At 34.5% G+C, this 21,191-nt stretch overlaps 1 protein-coding gene across 5 annotated transcripts in view; it reads left to right on the forward strand.

Moving 5' to 3' along the window:
• PPP4R4 (protein phosphatase 4 regulatory subunit 4) overlaps positions 1-21,191 on the forward strand; it is a 73,227-nt gene that overhangs the window by 39,044 nt on the left and 12,992 nt on the right. For 4 of the 5 annotated variants that reach the window (XM_069858707.1, XM_069858706.1, XM_069858704.1 and 1 more), the window contains 10 exons: positions 1,681-1,788; positions 5,358-5,479; positions 7,824-7,946; positions 10,392-10,561; positions 11,583-11,702; positions 14,076-14,153; positions 15,601-15,684; positions 16,785-16,967; positions 17,835-17,940; positions 18,735-18,882. In XM_069858707.1, coding sequence (XP_069714808.1) covers positions 1,681-1,788; positions 5,358-5,479; positions 7,824-7,946; positions 10,392-10,561; positions 11,583-11,702; positions 14,076-14,153; positions 15,601-15,684; positions 16,785-16,967; positions 17,835-17,940; positions 18,735-18,882 — 1,242 coding nt within the window. The remainder of the gene's footprint in view (positions 1-1,680; positions 1,789-5,357; positions 5,480-7,823; positions 7,947-10,391; positions 10,562-11,582; positions 11,703-14,075; positions 14,154-15,600; positions 15,685-16,784; positions 16,968-17,834; positions 17,941-18,734; positions 18,883-21,191) is intronic. The other variant, XM_069858705.1, reaches the window with a different exon arrangement.

Consider the following 21,191-nt stretch of genomic DNA (forward strand, 5'->3'; position numbering starts at 1 on the left):
CTTCAATGAAAAAGAACTAGAAGAAACTAAAAGGAAGCTATCTACACCTTCATTTGCTATGTAGACTACACTTGTTGGACAAAGTTAATGAGCATGGTAAAGTAGAGGTTTTTGAGTATGCTAACAAAGCCTTCAAATCTTTATGTTTGACATTCATAGAATTCTGGCAGAATCACAATTGCTTTTATTAATTTGATGTTAGATTTTCATGAAAATAAAATTAATTTTGAGATCACTTGGAATCTTATGAGGAATTATAGTAATGCTAGCAAAAGTAAGTTCAAATAATCACACCTTTTTCTCTTGAGTTTCTTTAATATTATTCTTTGCTGTTCACAAGTAGGAAAACCCTCCTTTCAGTGAACAGATAGTAACACCGTCTGTGTACAGATAGTAACACCATTTCAGTACAGAAGCTACACATTAAGATGATAGCTGAGAATTTTCAGGGACATACTGATCTTCTGGTACTAGGCTCCAAGTGCAGTTCGGAGGACTAAAAAGAAATACAGGTCCATAGGTTTAGAATTTGGCAGACTGAGTAAGATTCATGATACCGTCTCATTCCCCTTCCAGGAGAGGTCTTGCTATAGGCCCAGGAGATGTGTCTGGCCTCAGGAGCAGTCAGTATATAAGCATGTCTTCATATTCTTCTGCAGAATGACTCCATTATTCCTCATAAAATTTTTACTATAATTAAAATTCTTTCTTTCCTATTTCGCGTGCCTCCTGGGTTATTATACAGAGTATTGAAATGTTGTTTTTTCTGCCATGTATTCCAACAACTTGTAAAAAACAAATCGTTTTTTGGAATTAGTTCCCACTTCAGGGTATTCTCAAATGCCAAACTCCCAAGATTTTGTGCAGTTTTTGGAATTTGAGGCCAAATTATCCTGTAAGAAGTAAATTCATTTTCACTGGGATGAGTGGAGGCTGTGCAAGCTGGCTTGAAAATTTGCTTGCTTGTGGCTTCATATTATTTCTCTTGAGTTTTGCAACAACATAGCGATTTTGATAGAGATATTTAATGAATACTCCTTACAGCATCTTGGGATGTGAGAGGAAACACAATGGCTGATTCTGCCAAGTTGTAATATGTGGTTTTGCTTAAATAGAATTTGAAATAGTTATTTTGTTTCTGCCATTGATTTAACATGAGTATTTGGGTCTTGCATAAAGGCATTACAGTCCTCTAGCTTTTAATTTTAAATTCTTTTTTATCTTTCTTTCTTTCCAAATATATATTTGGGACTATGTGTACACCAAAGATGAAGTACTAGAGGCATTTAACTGGGATTTGCGCTTCCATTTATATAGTTCTTTGTATTCTTTCAGTGGCTGTTCAAAAATTGTTCTGAAGATGGTTATTAAATTAAGACAGCATCTCTAAGCCCACCTACTGTTTTCATAGTTAAAAAAACAAATTAAACACAAGCAAGTTATAACGACTGTAAATAACCCTTTTTCTGTTTCTTTATAGCACATACTTGTGTCTGATGTACAGCATTCTTTTATATTTCTTTTGTAATTGCAAGTTTTCAGGAAAATAATTTGCTGTGTGTTATAGATGAGTTTAAGAAAAAAGTCATTAGACGTAATGTGTGGGTAAAATTTGAGTACTACCAAGTGGACTTTATATATCATTGTTCTGCCTATTAACAACAATATTTGTGGTTTTAGTATTAAAAGAGAGATTCTTCCATTGGTAAAATCACTGTGCCAGGATGTGGAGTATGAAGTGCGAACTTGCATATGTCGGCAACTGGAACACATAGCTCAAGGAATAGGGTGAGTACAATTTGCATCGCTGCTTCTAAATGCAAAATCTTTCTCTAAAATATTTAATGGTAACCTAAAAACTCCATTTAAGTTTTCTAGCTTAATTCATGTGTACTCAGTAATGAATTTGGATTGTACAGAACTGTTCTTAGGAATTGCCTGTTTGCAGTTGGCTCTTTTCCATTTTCAGATTTTTGTTTCTCTCTGATGGTAAAATTGCTGAACTATACATACATTTTTTGGTAAACAATGAGTTAAACTATAGCTTCTTGAAATAATTTCAGTTATTCATATAGGCATATTTAAAAATGGAAGAGGGTGCGTTTTTTCAGTTTAGTATCAACTTTTACTCTTGAGCTTGAAAACTGTCAGTATTGCACATATAGGAATAGGAACAAGAACAGTCTGGAACTTCAGTTTTAATAACCAGAACATGTTAACTGCCCATACAAGATTGGTCTCTGAGTGAAGAAATGTAGCAGAATTCCAAGTCCATCTGCTACTTTGTCAGGAAAGGACAAAAAAAAAAAAAAGGCCAGTAACTTCTTTAACAGACCTGAAGAAATTATTAAGATTTTAAGAGTCCCTCTGGCCTTCAAAATGGAGAATTCATAAGCAAATTCAAAGATGAGGCTGAAACGGAAATGTAATTTGAAATATATGGCAAATAATGCACTTCAGTTTGTAACTACTAGTGTTTGTGGAACAGATTACAGAAAAGAAAGGTACTATTTGTCAGTATTGTTGGTATTCATTTGTAAAACTGAAAATCTAACACACGTTTTACTAAACTAAACTACTGAGTAATTTAAGCTTTCATTTATTTTTACTGTATGCATGTATCTCATGTATCTTAAAATTGAATTCTGTGTAATGGAGATTAAAGGTGAGTGGAAAAGAGGATTCTGTTTGTCTTCGGAGTGTGGCCACTTATTTTTCTTTTACATATCTACTGAGTTTTGAAGGGAGGGACAGTTTACATTGTCATATTAGGTTGAAGGTTTTTGATGCCACCAACATGTCAATCCACAGAAACATGTTTCCAAAGCCTTTTTTTTTTTTTTTTCCATTTTTTGCTTCCTGGTTTCTGTGTCTTGATTTTTGGAGGAGTCCTATTCTTCATTCCCCTAGACTCTTCCTAGGTTGTATGTTCACCTTCCTTCCTCCTTTCTCATTTGTTATTGCTCAGTTCAATGAGATGTTTTTTGGTGTCTTATTTGAGATACAGTCTACATTTCTGTGAATTCCTCAAACCTTTTCAGTTAACCTCTGCTATACTCAAGAGCTGAGAAGCAATCAAATACATTTAGCTTTGAAAATTAGTTGTGGTGCATAATACAGCAAAATATTTTTTTAAAAGTATGTTGTACTGAGTAAAATAACTCTTATCTAGATAAACATGTAGGTAAATAATATTCCTTTCAGATATAATTGGAAGTATTTTTTATGTTTTAAAAATGTACGGGAGCACAGATTGCCTTGCTCAGTCTGTTGAGATCCAGCAAATGGTTTTAGTGGTAGCTTTTAGGAGCACTCACAGTCTGTGTGGATCTGCTTTCAGCAGTTAGTTTCTTAACTAAACTGAATGCATTATATCTGGGAGCTGAGAGTCTTAAAGCAAGACAGGTGTTAGGCAGTGGCAAATGACAGTATTACTGACAATTTACCCAGCCTTAGAATACTAATTTTGTAGGTCTAAATGCATACTTATCAATCAGTAGTCTGTACCTTATATTTTTCTTTCTTTCCTCCCTCAATATTTATTTTTAGCCTTTATGTATCCTGTATACACTGCTTGCTCTCTCAGGTTTTTGTGTAGTCCCTTCCCAATGATTTAGGTGCTTTAATCTTTATTCTCATAACAAACAGTGAGCTGTCAGTATTTTTCATATGTAAACTCTTGCAGTGTTTCTTGTTAAGGATGAATAGGTAGTAGGGAAATAAAGACAAACCGACATAAGCACATGCTTAGGTAAATGTTGAAGACCTAGTGTGACAACAGTCCCAATGCTTATTTTAACTTTTTAGTGATGTTACCACTAAATGATATCATCTCATTTTCTAATAATTTTATACGAATGATAGTCATCTGTTTGGAATAATACTGTTAAGCTACATCTTGGTTTGCTGGTAACAATACTAGACTCAAGATGCAAATCACTTTGCTGATTATAAACATTTGAAAGTGTTATTATATTGACTTACGAAAGGGACGGCTGTTTGGAAGGTTAGTTGGATTGGAAGGTGCATTTTGGGGCACCTTTATTTCAGTAAAAATCTGACATCCTGGAGATTGTGATTAGTTCTATATTAAAAAATAGTGATTGAAATGACAGGGTCTAAACTCTTCATACACAGTTGCTTGAAGTGACAAAGTTTCAATTTTGTCAGTTGTCAATCTCGATTAATACTCATGTGGTGTAATTTTTGTCAGTTGTTTGCTACAGTTGTATGTTTTGGGCAGTGTAAATGTTGAGGGCCAAATCTCTGGTTACTACAAATTGCTGAGGTTCTGTTCTTGAGATTTGATGCTTACAACAGCTTTCACTAATTCATGAGCAGACTAAGGGCTCATACACGAGAAAAGAACAAAATGGGCTTCTTAAGTCAAATGCAAACTGATTCATACACTAGAAACTTGACTACTATAAGAAAAAAGATAAGCATGACAGGAAAAAGAGTGGAAATACTGGGTATGTTTTCGCAGTTCTTGTTGATAGTAGGGCTGCAGAAAAGACCTTTCAAATCTCTTAAAGCAATCAAGAATCAGCTACATACTGAGATATGTGAAATTATGGTGGTTGGAAGCTTCTACAGAAGGTGGGCTTTTGCTCCAAGAAGCGAATCTCTGCCAGTCACTTTACTGTGCAAATATTTCTGTGTTGAGTATTTCACTCCTCCTTAGCCACGTCTCTGATTAAGCTCAGATTTCTGTATCGGTCCCTAACAGAGCAATGTGCTGCCAGTGTCTACATTCGAGTTGTCAGGACCATCACACGTACATATAGTGCTGGGAATTACCGAGGCAAGGAGAGTGAAGCGGAACTTGTTCTTTACTACCTTAAACAAGCCTGAAAGGTAGTGCTTGGACTAGTTAGGAAACTGTTTTCTCCGAGCATTAGTTGCTCGCCCTCTGTAAAGAAGGCTCATCTTTGAAGTGTAAGGTTTTGAGGTACTTCAGTCCAACATGACTCACATTTAATAATTTTTGACTTTGTAACATTGCATCAAGCAGTTTCTGCATATTTGATCAGAATAGTTTTCTTATTGACATAGTGCAGTCACTGGACTCATTTGAATTTTTTCAGACTGCATTTTCTCTCGTTTATTTTGAGCTAATTTGAATGCTTTTTTAGTACTGAAGCTTCACATTTTAAACTTGTGTGTTTCTTTGACCAACAAAGATAAAAGTCCTGAGGTTGACTGGAGGTTTTTATTTAATTTTCATTTCCTTACAACTTTGTAATTTTTCCTTCTTGACTACCCAGAAAATGTCTAAATGAGTATTTCAAGGAAGAATTCTTTAGCAATTTTGTTTCATTATATGTTTCGTCTTGACTGCTTGCCTCGCTTTGCAGGACAGAACTAACAAAAACTGTGGTGCTTCCTGAGTTAGTAGAACTGGCAAGAGATGAGGACAGTAGTGTACGCCTTGCAGCTTTTGAGACATTAGTGAATCTGCTAGATATGTTTGATGCAGGTAAGAATTTACTTTAGGCTTACTAGCCCACTTCTTAATGCTTTCCTGTATCTTATAAATGCTTTTTGTTCTGTCTGTGTTCTTCAGACATTTATGATTTTATTTTGTTTATTGTTTAACCCTTATGTATTTCATGTCTTGCAGTACTTTATACATAGTATTTTTTAAGGAAGATGAGCTAACTGTCCACAAAATCAGTTATCTTATTCCAAGTTTCTAATGTAATGTGACTAAATGGAATGAGTAAAATTATTATATAAATGATAGGAGTTTTGAATTGTTAGTATTTACTTAATGCTATCAATACACTGAATACACAATGTTAGCTCAGGAGATGGCCATTACTTATCCTTTTTTTTTGATGTTAACTAGTTTGTGCCTCTTAGCTGAAGTAAAACTAATTCTAGAATGCAGTCTGCCTTCTGAGCTGAACCACCCAGACTGGAACAATGATATGATATTTGTATGTGTATCCGTAGACCTTGCAGGTTTAACATCCAGTATTATATGTCAAATACATTTGTAAATTTTGGAATAGAAAATTTTTGTGCAGTGTGCACAACTGATCAGTTTTGGAGGTACTAAGCATCAGTAATTACTATTTTAATCCCTTTAAACTTGTGGCTGCATGGCCCTGAAAGCTTTCTTCTTTGCAATGAGAAAGCGTGTTTTCAGTTCTTTTGGCATAGTGGTGATGAGTTACCTACACACATGGCTTTTGGGTTCTATCACACGTTCAGTTCAACATTGATTGAGGCAAATTTTACCGAGAGCTACTGTTGCTGCTCCAGTGGAGGGGGACATTCTGGGTAACTGCTGTGCCTTGTCCTCCAATTGCTCTGTCTTGGCCTTTTTTGAGGATGTAGAAGACAATAACAGCCAGCTTTTCTGGCTTGTTATCAGTTACATTATCTGCTGTTTCTTTTTTTTTTTTTTTTTTTTACAACAGGAATTGTACAAGGCAACAAAATATGTGATTGATCATTGCTATAGTGTACACAAAAAATATTTTATGTTGTTGATCGCTGCTCATTATTTGCCCCTTTGCTTTATACTGTCTTTTCCCAAACTTTTCAGTTGTTTGTCTTCATTAACACCTCTGTATTTTGTAAGACTATCCCCACTCTCACTCCCATCGTACTGACTCTACTGTTCATTCTCGATGCAAAAGTGAGGAGCACATATTTACTCTGTGGTGATGAATTACTAAAATACATGGCTGCATATAAGCCTTATGGAGGAGGTACATAAAAAAATAAGGTAGCTTTGGTGAGAATACCATAAATTGACTTCTTAGCAGTAATTGCTTATGTCAATAAGTGTAATAGTAGATTAATGTTCAAGTTATTGAGCCTTTGCATTGATGCTATCAAGTTTGTGCTTATCTTTGCACCTCTCAGTCTTCACTCTTCCCCTCCACACCCTCTTGCCAAGTAAATACTGGTTTTAGCTATTGAAAAAAGCTTAGGGAAAGCAATCAAGGATTATTTACAAGTTTGTAATGCATGTGTTTCTAGAAATCTGGTTTGTGTAGTTTTTGATTTCATGTCTGAACTATAAAATGAACATTTTGAAGGTAGATCACCCAAAATTATAACCTAGGGTTTATTTCCCACAATATCAAAATATTTCCTCAAGTCAACCTAAATATTTTGTACAGCCATTATTGTTTGCTGAATTTTGATGTTTATCTACCATTAAAAACTCCTAATCCCTTTGAAACTTGAACATTTTAAAATAAAATAGTTTTATGTAAAACAGGTCAAAACACTTGAATTTCGTTGAACATTTACTCCTTTACTTTGTAAGGAGTCAGAGTATTCCAATTTGATTTTAATTTCTAGCAGAGTATTCATATTTTATTTTAATTTCTAAATTATTTAATTTCTTTTCTCTGCCCTCAATTGTTTTGTTTCTCTCTGAATGTATTATTTCCCCAAAGTTACCCAACTTCTTCTCAGTAGGTTGAAAAAATTCACTTCCAGCATACCCAGGTTTTTTATTTACTGTCATGGTCATGTTTGATCTTGATCTTCCTGTATTCTTTCTCTCCCTCTCTTCTTGGTGTATGGAGAAATTAGACTGTTCATTTATTCTTTGCCTCATTCTTTACTAGGAGATCAATCTTTTCCTATAAACAACCAAACAAATATTAAAATTTAGGACTTGTATTATGATAGTATGTTATGCCCTGTACCTCTTTTTTTTATTCTTGCCTCAACTGCCTGCCAAAAATTCTCCTATTAAATGAGATCTTTCATAACTTAATATGGAACTCCACTCTCTGTGCTTTTTTTCAGATATTGACAAATGGCTAACTTAAAAAATTTCTTTTGTTTTGCAGATGATAGGAGTCAAACTGTGCTCCCTTTAGTGAAATCATTCTGTGAAAAATCCTTCAAAGCAGATGAATCTATCCTAGTTTCTTTGTCTTTCCATTTAGGAAAACTGTGTAATGGATTATATGGTATGATTTTTATTTTTTTTTTTGAAAAATAACCTTAAGAATGAGGGAAGATTGGAGAGTTTCAAGTCCTTAGAAAATATGTAGATTTTAATATATCAAATTAAATGATACTTAGGAAAGGAGATGTGGAAATTAAAGTCTGAACTCCTCTGTTCCATAATTATTGGGTTTTGTGAATTTCCTCTTTGGGTGTCCATCTGCTTATTGTTTTTTTTATGTTTATACAGGGACAGATTTTTCTTTAGACGTGGTTAGAGATGGAAGCATGGTGGTTTGTGTTTACTGGTTTGACAGGTTTATTTTGACTCCTTGGATATTCTGGAGCTTGTGAGTTGGGTGACTGAATTTTTTGAATGTAGAAACCTTTGAAAACACAGTTAACTGTGTATGTTCACTTGTTTGCTTGATATTCTTTTTGAGGCACAGTAGAGAGTGTGACCCATAATGAACTTAATGGGAGAAAGAAGACCCAATGTCATGTGGATTCTCAGCTGCAGTTGAAGCCAAATCGATACCCATGATTTTTGTGGTTTTCACTTAGGCACAGCAGACCTGTCCTTAATCTGCCCCCATATAGCCACTGCACAGCTTACCTATGGGATGCAGCACAGAATCGTGGTTTTACATTATAGAGATTTTCCTTCTTGGCTATTCAATCCTTTGATCTCTCTTATAGACCTTTAAAATTATCCTTTGTTTCTGTTAGAGACTATCAAAGTAGTCATTGCTTCAATGCAGATAACGTGAAAAAGATATTCTACAGTGTCAAACTGTTATTTACAGAAACATATAGCTAGGACAATCTGTCCTGGTTTTATCATGTCTTCCTAGTCTCTTCTTAGTCTCTTCTTTTCTCGAGGTTGAATGACTTTAATTGCTGATCTCTCTTCACCTCTGATCTCTGTCTGGCAAGTTCATCTTTTTCTTGAAGTATTAAGCCTTAGGGGGCTAAACAAAGTGAAAGCGTTACTTCATATCTCTTGCAAGCTATATTGCTATTTACATTTTTCAGTATGAAAAGATGGCTTTTTTTTTTTGCTTTTTTTGCAACAGTCTACAATAGTTTGACATTTTTTCAATTGCAGCCTATGAAGCCTTTTTTTTTTTTTAATACAGATCTGACAGCTAGTTAATCTTTCTGTTACCTGATCTTTGGAGGTGATTTGGATGTGGCTAAGCATTGTTCCTTACCCCTGTCCTAACAGAATAATAGTCTAAAGTTTTAAGACTGTATGTCAGGTTTCTGAAGATCATTTTAAACTGTCTTCTGAAGAATAAGCAGTGTCCCTCCTAGGATGATGATATCACAGTATTTAAGAAGTGAAGTCTCTAATCCAACAACAAAGAAATCCAATGAAAATACTGAATGGTACCAGAACTAGGAGAAACCTTTTTTATACATTTACCTACTTTTTCAGTGAGCCATGAGTAACTTTCTTTTATTGCATTTTTTGTATTCAGTGGTCCTGATAGCCAGTACTAGAAGGAAATGGAATCATTTTGACAAGTTCTTCTTTTGCCGTGTTGGCTGCTACTAATTTTCTTGTTTTCTTTTCAGTATTTACAAGTAGATTTGTTTTAGGTTTTGTTTCATTTTTTTAAAAAAAACGTAAAAATAATCTGACTGATCGGTAATTATAGGACTTGTCCTTCCCCTCTCCAACTGTTATATGTCATTACCACTTCTGGCCTTTTCCATTCTGATATCTTACTTATTTATGATTTCAGCAGCTAGTACTTTAAATAATTTGAATACTGGAAAGAAGCAAATCTGACCCTACACATTTTGAAACATATTTTTCACTGACCTATTCCTTCTCTGCTTTAAGGTTGAATCTTTGTCACTGTTATTAATTGTACTGAGTCTGATGATACTAGTGGAATTTGAGAAAGAAAATAAAAGCATTAAGCAATTTGAACATCTTGGTACCGATCACTGATAGCATTTTTCTCTCTTGAGCAGAAAACAGCCTTTTCTTAATTGTTCTCTTATTACTAATGTACTTACAAAATTGCTAGCTGCATTCCAATTTGTTCTGAGTTTTATAATTTTATTCCTATACCCCTTTATTATCTGTAGCATCATGGTCTAATTTTTCAACTTTCTGCAGGCATACGTTCTTCTTGAGGCTTTCATAAAGATCAAAAAATTTAATTAAGAAGAAACCAATGCCAGCGGAACAAACAAATATATTCAGTCCTGCAGCTAAAGTCCTGAATGTTTCAAGAATTATGTAGACAGAAATAGCAATTCACTCTGTTATAGTTAGCTGTCATTTGTCTGTAAACACTTTTTATGTAATGTGTACTGATGATATTCTGCTAGACTCAAGGTGGAGGGAAGGAGGGCTGAAAATCAAAGCATTTGATGAATTTGTAAATTAGATTTGTTTTGAGACACTATTAATAGCATTTGTAGTGAGGAAAGTAAACTTTTTTTTTAAGGCATTTTCACTCCTGAACAGCACTTGCGATTTCTGGAATTTTATAAGAAGCTTTCCACGCTAGGTTTACAGCAGGAAAATGGACACAACAATAATCAACTACAACTTCAAACTCTGGAACAGGAAAAGAAGTATGTTTCAGTGAGGAAGAACTGTGCTTATAATTTTCCAGTAAGTAACATGAATTTAAAGTTAAATAATTAGTGTTGTTTGTTCATTAAATATAACTACATGTGTGATAGAGCAATTATTCCCAAGTAGCACACTGTTAGGTAGATTCTATCTCTCTCCCGGAAAGTTCAAGTTAATAGCTTATAACAGAGGCTGTCCAAAAGAATTACTAGGAAATATTCCTCTTTGCTAAGCCTTGGAAAATTATTAACAAGTTTTGACTGAGAGAGTGCTGTTCTAAGAGGTTACTGGTGTCCTTCTTGCCTACACATTTTCTCCAAGTCCTTTGCACGAAGGCTTTGAGAAAATGGCTGTAAAACAGAGTCCTCAGTTTCAAACCACTCAAAGCTAGATTTTTGCATTTGCCTTGTGTCATGGCATTCCAGAGAGCTGAAGATTGAATCTGAATGATTAAATTCGTGTTTTAGTCATGTTTCTGCCTGAATACAGAAAGTCTTTTCAAGTTTCAGTGAGGTCTTTAAACTTACCGTTCATGTTTTTGTAAATCTACTTCATATATTGACATTCTGCATTTATATTTAAAGAAAATATGTACCAAGAGCCAGTAGACAGTTATTTTTATTCTACCTTTAAAAGACAAGCATTTGTGTGTAGGTAGGTATCTGTTGACTTATTTGAGCAAACCCAAGGTATGTACACACACAATTATGTTGAAATTCATATGCTTGCTTTGGAGACAGTTGCAGCTTCTACTGGTGTATGGAAACGTTAACAGTATTTATAAAACTAAGGTTTTATATCTTGTGGTTTTAATCTATGTCTTCAGGGAAAAAAAAAGGTCTGTAGTATGTCTGGAAGATATGTAAATCCCGTTTAGTTCTCAACTCCAGAACTTGTCTGGTGCCAGTGTTTTGACAGGGCTATCAAAAATGGCACACTTCAAAATCACAACCTGCTATCTCCCAAGTGTCTTGCTGCTTGTAACTCAGTTTTTTCCTCTGAAAATCTCTGATAGTGTGGCCCTTTGCTGTACAGTTAATAAAAGACTTTCTTTCCACAGGCCATGATTGTTTTTGTGGATCCAAAGAACTTCCATTTAGAACTGTATTCTATATTCTTCTGCCTTTGTCATGACCCTGAAGTTCCTGTCAGATATACGATGGCCATAAGCTTCTATGAAGTGAGTCTGTGGTGATTCTTCGTTAGTACTTACGTGGTTTTATTTTATCTTACTCTTTAAGCTTACATTTTGGACTGTTCAACCAAAACAAAAGGACTTGAGAAAACTTGTTGAAATTATTTAGTTTGTCAAAGCTGTTCAGTCCCTTCTAACCTGTATACAAAAGCCATGTACCACACCTCAGCTTGTTTAACATGTGTGTATTTGGCTACAGGAGCCTTCTAGTAGGTGAGCTGTTAAGGAGGAAAAGCTAGAAGCAGCTTATAGAATCATAGAATCATAGAATAACCAGGTTGGAAGAGACCCACCGGATCATCGAGTCCAACCATTCCTATCAAACACTAAACCATGCCCCTTAGCACCTTGTCCACCCGTGCCTTAAACACCTCCAGGGAAGGTGACTCAACCACCTCCCTGGGCAGCCTGTTCCAGTGCCCAATGACCCTTATAATGGTCTAGTACCACAGACATAAGAAACCATAGTAATTACAGTATTTGAAATTTTCAATGTGGTTAGAAAATAACAAGACAAACAGGAGAAAGTAAATTGTTGCTTCTGGTCCTGAAAACTTTCTTTAGAACTGTACAATTTGCTACTATGCAGGTATTCTGTGGAGAATATTTATAAGGATCAAATCTAACTTAAATGCTCAACTTAATATGAAACTTCTTGGAACTTTATGCATATGTCATAGCCTGTGTGTTCTTATTTTTCTATTCAGTTTACGTATGTTCCACTATATTATTTTCATAAAAGATAAAAAATGTGCAATTGCATAGGTATTATTAGGTGTATGGGTGACTTAGAGAATTGAAAATGCAATCTCTTCTGCTTTTAGTAACTTATATAGGTAGATTTTTTGAGGTTTTAATAGTGTTTTACAGAGAATCCTTGTGTTTCAGTCCTTGAGCTAGTGTTCTGTCCCATTTTGCTGCTGGGGAAAAAGGTAAGTTAAGCAGCTTGCTGAAAGCATTGAAATCACTAGTAGAGACATAAATGAAACTAATGTGGCTTTATTTCCACCACTGTAAGAAAGGCAGATGAATTTCCAGTTCTTGTTGCCTATTGATGCTTTGTCTTAACAAATGGTAATCCAAGGTAATTGTTGAAATTGTAATATTAGCATCTACTTATACATAAGATTTTGTGTTACATGTATAACACTTTTAAGGTGCTGCCTAAATATGAGGAAATATTTTAGTTCACACAGAATCACAGGATCACTATGTTGGAAAAGACCCACAGGATCATTGAGTCCAACCATTCCTATCAATCACTAAACCATGCCCCTCAGCACCTCATCCACCCGTCTTTTAAATACCTCCGGGGGTGATGACTCAACCACCTCCCTGGGCAGCCTGTTCCAGTGCCCAATGACCCTTTACATGAAAAATTGTTTCCTGATATCCAGCCTGAACCTCCCCTGGCAGAGCTTGAGGCCATTCCCTCTTGTTCTGTCCCCTGTCACTTGGGAGAAGAGACCAGCTCCCTTCTCTCTACAACCTCCTTTCAACTCATTTGAAAAAAGAAACCTGTAAAGTTACACCTTGGTCTGAATCTACATTTAATGCTAGTTGGTTTAATTCTACCAGCATGACTGGGCAACCATGTAACAGTCAAAAGTGAATGACATTTACTGCTAGGTGGATTTTTTTTATGTTTTTAAATAAACTCTCTGTAGCTGTTTTCTTAAAGCTTCTTCTCAATTGGAAGTAGGCTCTTATTTCCACTTGGCTTATATAAATAAAGAAAAACCTTTAAAAAGCATTGTCTAAATATTCTAAATGACAAAAAATTCTTTCATCAAGTTTTTCTCATATTTTCTATAAAATCTTTGTCGCAGCATGGAGATGGACTGCTGGTGGCTTTTAGAAATTTATGTGTGACTTGTGAATCATAGTTAAAAAATCCAAAGAAGTAAGGAGGGAAAACTTCAGATGGAAAGGTTGGCAAAACCTGAAATTCAACACAGGCTAAGCCAATTTTTATAAATTATATAGGAGACTGTGTAAATTATGTAGGAGACTGACTGTTAAGTCTCGTAAGAAGCATGAAGTGCAAAATTTAAATATTCCAGAAGTCATTTTTATTGCCTTGCAGTGCAGTCTTAAAAATTTTTGGTAGATGTGAAATAGAGTAATTCTAAAAGCATGTTTCATGGTTAAGTAATAGGCCTGTTTCTTGGCTCATATTCTCAATATAATCATATTTTTGATGTGGTCAGTGGGAAAATACACAACTTTAGAAGACTGATATTATATTGTTCTGCATTCATTATTGCTTTCTGTAAAGTAAGCACATGCGGCATAGGTCTTGTAGTGTCATGAAACTAAAGAATGTTTCACTTTGCTATCTTACTGTCATTTTTTTAGGTTGCTAAGCTTTTAAATCCTGGTGTGTATGCAATACATAAAGAATTGGTTACACTGTTACAGGATGAGTCACTGGAGGTAATACACTTTTATTGGAAGTTTCCTGCTTGTTACATTGAGGCAGATTATTTTGATGGTTAATAACCCTGCAATAAGACAGTAAAGTAACTTTTTGAAATGATTAACGGCTTTTACTTCTGTTTCACAGATGCTTCATAATGATGCCAACCTTCTGTGAATAAAAAAGATGTTTGAATTTAGTAAACCCACACTGAATTTATTAGCTTTTAAAACTATTCATTCTAAATTCTTTTAGTTGCTATGTTATTTATTACCTTACAAATTCTGTGGAAAGATTTGGTTTTGATATTGTATTAAAATAATCAGTGTTCAAGGTTTTTTGCTTTGTTTTATTTTCATTTATCCAGTTGAAGAGATGAAGAAGTTGTGTATGATTCAAAGATCAAGATTTACAGAAAGAGTTTTAGTTCCTGACTTGGTGCAGAATTTATGAGTGTTTATGAGACAGTTCTGTTTAGTAAAACCTGAATCACTTAGCTATATTACAGACAATATAGTGAGACGTTTGGATGGAAAAATACACAAATATTTATGTTTGAAACAAAGTCAGCACTTCCTCTGATACCAGTTATTGCAATAGTTGATCTTTTTTGTTTTATATGTGAGATCTTTGGAAATGACATGGAAATATGACTTCTGCTTTCAGGTGCTCCTTTTTGGTTTAGTACCATTTGTTTGACATTTCCAAGGAAGTGAAAAGTGTTTAGTTTGAGAAGTCTTTTAATATGGGTCAGAATTTCATAAGCTGAACATCTGGAAGTGGAAACTCAGAAGCAGCCAGTGGTTTTGAAAAATTCCCTGGTTTGATCCCTGTAGAGTTATCTAAATAATAAAAAAGATTTGGTGTTTTATCTTATATATTATACCACTTGAGTCAGAATTAGAGCCAAAAAATATTTCATTATGTACTTCTCCAGTCTGGTGTCATGTATTACAACATTTGAAAGTAGGGTTATTCTATTAATATAGGCTATATAGTCTGTTTTCGTTTATCAGCTGAAGTTTTTCTTAAAGCAGGAAAAATTGCTATTAAGATTTAACTGACAAATGAAGAAATAAAACCTGTTTCTTTGTGTTTGCTGACACTTTTACTTAACTGTCCATGAAACAAAGATCTTTCTTAAGAATGGATTCTCATTTTTAAATATTGTATGATGTGAATACTTAAGAAAGCAGTAACTGTGGTCTTCCCATAAATCACAGCTGTACTTTGCTTTCCTAAATTGAAATCTATAATATTTGTTATGTGCTACAATATCGGTCCTCATCAATATAAATACATTGCACATTGCATCTCAATCTTTTTTTTCTTTTTAAAAAAAACCCCAAACAAAGCATAGATATGAGATAAGAGATGTCAGCAGAGGTATGCTGGTGAGAAATGAAAATTGAGTCAAGTTATTATAATTTACAGGCCTTATTCATGCTGCCTTTCTTTAAATAGGTGTTAGATGCCCTGGTAGGTCACCTTCCTGAAATCCTTGAACTAATGACTAATGGAGGAGAAAACAATGGATCAGAAAGCAAGGTGGGTATTCTCATGTGTTTTAAATTTACTTTCTAAATTAAGATAGTAGCAAAGTTGTTTGGACATATATTGTATGCAAAGGCTTTCATGGTTAGTTTCTGCTTTGGAGAGCTATAAAGTTTCTGTGTTCTTTTGATCATTTGTTGAATTTATAAACTTCAAAATAAAAACCCCAAAACTTGGTTTCATGCTAAAGGTGTGATAGCTAATACTTTATATTTATATATGTATATTTAATATTGATGTCGCAGGTGCCCATGGTTGCCCTTTTCAGACACAGTTTCTGCTAGACAGAAACTTATTTTGCCAAGTAAAGGCACTGAATTAGGATTTAGAAGATCTATATTCAGTTCCCAACTTTGCTGATTTAATTTTTTATGGCTGTGGATGATGATTTATTTAGTGACTTCTCACCTGTAAAATGGAACATAAAAGATCGTCCCCAGCTTTAAGATGCCCTTTCAGGTGTTCTTCCTAAGTGTGTAGAAGATTTGAGATGTTCTAACAATTAAGAACTGAATAAAATTATTTCCTTGTATGGAAAAAATTGAGAGTATTGTTTCAAATGTGAATTTGTCAGATATTTACAGCTGTAAATGTGTATAACACAACAAGTGCAATGTTAAGTGTGGCATTTTGTTTCATTTTGCTTAGTGCTAAAAGGAGTTTAGCTTGGCTACTATAAATCTTTTGCCTCTCACTGAGAAATGGTGTATAATTCCTACTACAATTAATGAGTGGGCTGAGAAGAATAACTGCAAAGATTAAGAGGCTAGAAGGAAAATAGGAATTATTTAGCTCAAGAACGAGAAGACTGAGGAGCATTGTGATGGTCGTCATATCTGTGAAAGGTTATTACAAAGAACAATGAATAGTTTTTCTTTGTCAGAAGGTGAGGTTGGAAATGGAAGTCTGTTTTGATACTGGAATAGCTTTTTGATGAGTTAGGTGGAATTTACTGCATACAGGAAATTGTTTAATCTCAGGACTGGAATTAATTAACCCCGTAAAATCTCTTCCCTTCTTACATTGTTGTGATGTGTATTTTAAGCAAAGTAGAAGATGTAAAATTATCTTAATGTTTATATTTTTATTTCTAGTTATTGTCTATACCTGACTTGATTCCTGCATTAACAACAGCAGAACAGAGAGCAGCAGCTTCTTTAAAATGGAGAACTCATGAGAAATTACTACAAAAATATGCATGTCTCCCTCATATCTTATCAAGTGATCAGATTTATTACCGTTTTCTTCACAGAATGTTGACAATCATTCTGACAAATGTGAGTCTCCTTGTCTCTTTTCCATTGTTTTTTTATTTGTTAATGCTGTTTAGAACAATGACCACCAGGTATTTGCTATATGTAGTACTTTATACATTATATTAAATTTGAAGTACTATTTCTCCTTGCATATGATATATCAGGCTGTGGATTTTTTATATGAGAATTAGAAATTGTTCTGAGAACTCCCCTCCATTTGAGGAAAAAATTTTGAATTGACAGTTTGTCTTTCCTCCCACCTAAGACCCCTCTCCCTCTCCCTCTCCCTCTCCCTCTCCCTCTCCCTCTCCCTCTCCCTCTCCCTCTCCCTCTCCCTCTCCCTCTCCCTCTCCCTCTCCCTCTCCCTCTCCCTCTCCCTCTCCCTCTCCCTCTTTATCAGTCTGTTTATAGGTAAATCAAAACTTTTTCCCCTGAGATATGCCTTCTTTTTCCTGATTTCATACATTATTTTGCATTATGTTCTGTTCTTTATGAAAGAACACTTTATTCTGAAAATGAATGATGATATTGAGCTACTAGTCTGAAAGTTTATTAAATTAATTCAAGATTAAAACTATATTTGTAAAAGAAGATAGTGTAAGTTTTATTTTCTAACACTTAGAATACAGAAGATGCCTCTAAGACATGGACTGCTTTAAGGCATTTGTGTAACAGTTGGATGAAAATATCAGGCAGAAGGGCTGAAGGACTAGGTGTCTTGTGAATTGTCCAAACATAGTTATTCTCCCCTACATTGTGTCAGTTATTTACAAATTTCTGAAGTTAGGCTAATTTTTAACTACTTTTTCTACTCCTAGATTTTTTTAATACATTTTTATTCATGTTCCTTCAGGCATGTTTAATTGTGTTCCCTTTATTTCTTTCAAGAATGTCCTGCCAGTCCAAAAAGCAGCTGCTCGAACTCTTTGCATTTATTTACGTTATAATCGCAAACAAGAACAGAGGCACGAGGTTATTCAGAAATTGATTGAACGTAAGATAATTTTTCCTTGATTATTTAAGAGATGCAAGTTAATTTTGACTGAGGATCTATTTATGGTTATATTTGTTCAGCGTAACTTCCTGCCATCATTGGTGGGTTTACACTTAGAAGACATTCAGTTACTTATATTATCACCATGCAAAACATTGTGCATAGGTGATGAATGTATCTGAAACTTATACAAAGGAATTGGGAAAGAGGCAATATGGGAAACTGATAATATGCCAAGACCCCTCCAACCCTACTTCTTGAATCCAAAGTTGCTTATCTGTAGCTGCTGCAGTATACAAGGCAGAGTTCTTCTATAGAAGTAAAATTCTCTAGAGGCTTCAGCATAAGAGATGCTGAATAAATTTTCTCAGAAATTAGTTTATACATGAGTGAGTCACCTAAGTTGACTTCTGGTCTACACTGCATGTTTTAAAGATAGGTTAGAAGTTTGAGTAGTTTCCATTAGTAATCCTTAATGTTTACACAATTATTTTAGTACAACTGTGACATGATTTAAAAGGCATACAAGTCTTTGTTTGACACAGTAACTACTTTGCTTGCTATTTTTGCTTTTTCAAATGGTTAAAAGGTATTTCTGGAAAAAAATGACCAGAAATGGTCATTAAATTCGGAAGGTTAGGTTTTCACTGAAAGAAACAGTTGAGGTAGGCTGAGGAAGTGTGTCTTGTGGCAATTATGTGATTATCATGTTTGAGACAAATGTTAACCTTTGAAATGTTTTCTAGCAGACATTGCAAACAATACATAATAATCTGTGCATTGTTACTTTTCAGAACTAGGCCAAGGAAAAAGTTATTGGAACAGACTTCGTTTTTTAGATACTTGTGAATTCATCATGGAACTGTTTTCAAAATCATTCTTCTGCAAATACTTCTTTCTACCTCTGCTTGAACTTACACATGATCCAGTGGCAAATGTGAGGTACTGTGTGAAGAGTATGTAGTAATGTACAGGAAAAAAGGCTTTAAATAGTATATTAGGAAATATTGTTGCAGGTTTTATGTCTAGTTTAAATAATGGGACTTGAGCTAAAAAGTACTCACCTTTGGGGTGACTAGTATTATAGGTGTAGGGTACTATGGGTTTGATGTTGGAAAACTACAGAAGCAGGTCAGTCCTAGTGTTTGGGAAGCTGATTGAAAGTGTTGGATTTTGGAAGTGAAAGGACTATTGTGGCAGAGGAGACAGCAATAGCTGAGAAGAAAGTAATTAGCTGTTCCATGGGTCTAGAGAAAGAAATGTTAACTTCACAGTCTCCATTAATGTCCATCCATTTCAACATCACTGTTTTTTTAAAGTAAAACGCACAACTAATTCTTTCAGTAGTCTGAGCTTAGCAAGTTAGCATAGGTTTTACCTTACATAAAAGTTTTCTGCCTCATTGTTAAAGTAAATTGAAAAAGAATAGAAAAATATAAGGGAATTTGGTATGTTATTCATTCTTATACCGTGTTTTTTCTGTTATTTTTGTAGTCAATTTTTTTCTTCACTAAACAGATAAGGGCCAAACAGTTACTGACAATACAAAAATATTTCCTTTTCTTTGTCGCATATTTTGTGTGATTTTACACTTTTAATCTTATTTCTGGTGTATGTAATTCATGTCATTGTTAATGTGTCCAAACATCTTATACTAATGCTGCTCAAAGATTTATGTAAGCATAATTTGCACATATATTCGTACATTCAGTCAGATTCACTAAGAATGGTTTATTAACAAGTGAAACTGTTTAAACAGACCCTCTGTTTCATATGTCTCCCACATCTCAATTCAGCAGGATCCCAAACCTAAAAGCTGAGGCATTTTGTGAATGTAGGTTAGCATTTGTGTCTCATGTCCGTAAGAGGATTATATTAAAACAATAAACTGAATTTGTATATAGTCTGAAATAGCTTATTGCTTTTAATAAACTTTCAATTAAAAGCTTTGATGCAATATTAAAATTTAATGGAAACTCGAAATACTTTACAATCCTTTAAGTGACTTGAAAATTAATTTTGTCATAATTCTTTTCTGGATTGTTCCCTAGCGCTTTTACAAAAGGAATGCACTGTCTGTAAGAGATTGAAGTTTAGAAGTCAGACATAGCTGTAGCTCATGATTTTAAGACAAATAGGGAGATATTATTCTGTCTTTCTACAGAGTGGTGTAACTCTTTTTAATGGGAAGTTGTGAAGGTTAAAAAGTTTTGAAGCTATAAAAACAGTAAGAGGAATTTGATAAGAATATTTTTGGAATGTTATTAATCACAAAGTTACCATCTCTGACGCAGGATTGGCTCTGATCACAAGCCAGTGGAATCTGAGGACAGCAGAGAATATCACTATATATTGTTCTTGAAGTTTTTTAGTCTATTCCTATAGATTAAAACTATTAATTGTTATATGCTATTGCAATCTGATCAAATGCAGTAATTTTTATTTTGATAAATGTATGAAATATTTTTTACTTAATCTACAGAGTATCTTGATGTCCATAATATAAAAACCAATGAACACATTTTTTGTATAATCAGTTCAGAAATAATATCTGGGAATCAAGGCAAATCAATTATAGAATCAGAGGATCATTTAGATTGGAAAAGATGCTTAAGATCATTGAATCCGAACATAATGCTAACAGTGCCAAGTCCACTGCTAAATCATGTCCCTAAATGCCACACCTATACATCTTCTGAACACCTCCAGGGATGGTGATTAGACCATTTCCCTAAGCAGCCTGTTCCAGTGCTTTACAACCCTTTCTGTGAACTAGTATTTCCTGATATTCAATCTAAACCTACCCAGCACAACTTGAGGCCATTTCCTCTCATCCTATCACATGTTGCATGGAAGAGACTCATACATGCCTTGCTACAACCTCCTCTCAGGTAGCTGTAGAGAGCGATAACTTCCTTCTGCTCCTTGTCCCTACCTTCCAGCTCAGTGAGCTGGCTACTCTGAGAAAAAATTGAGTCCTTAGTACAGAAAAGACAGAAAAGTTCACCTAAGTACTTTATGCCATTTACTTTGAAAGCAGGCATAGTTGAGCTTCACAGAAGCACTGTGGGAACAAATAAAAATGAATCCATATGGTGTCTGAGAAGAAAGGTATTAAGCTTGAAGTTTCTGTTCTTAGTTATTTTCTGTGAATAGTTTTTCTCCCTGAATTTGCCGCACTTAAAATTACACTCTCAGTCAATACAACAGCTCACAGCTTTTGAGAGCATCATAGCCCGTTTACTATGTTT

The sequence above is a fragment of the Phaenicophaeus curvirostris genome, chromosome 5, assembly GCF_032191515.1.
Source record: "Phaenicophaeus curvirostris isolate KB17595 chromosome 5, BPBGC_Pcur_1.0, whole genome shotgun sequence".
Classification (NCBI taxonomy): domain Eukaryota; kingdom Metazoa; phylum Chordata; class Aves; order Cuculiformes; family Cuculidae; genus Phaenicophaeus; species Phaenicophaeus curvirostris.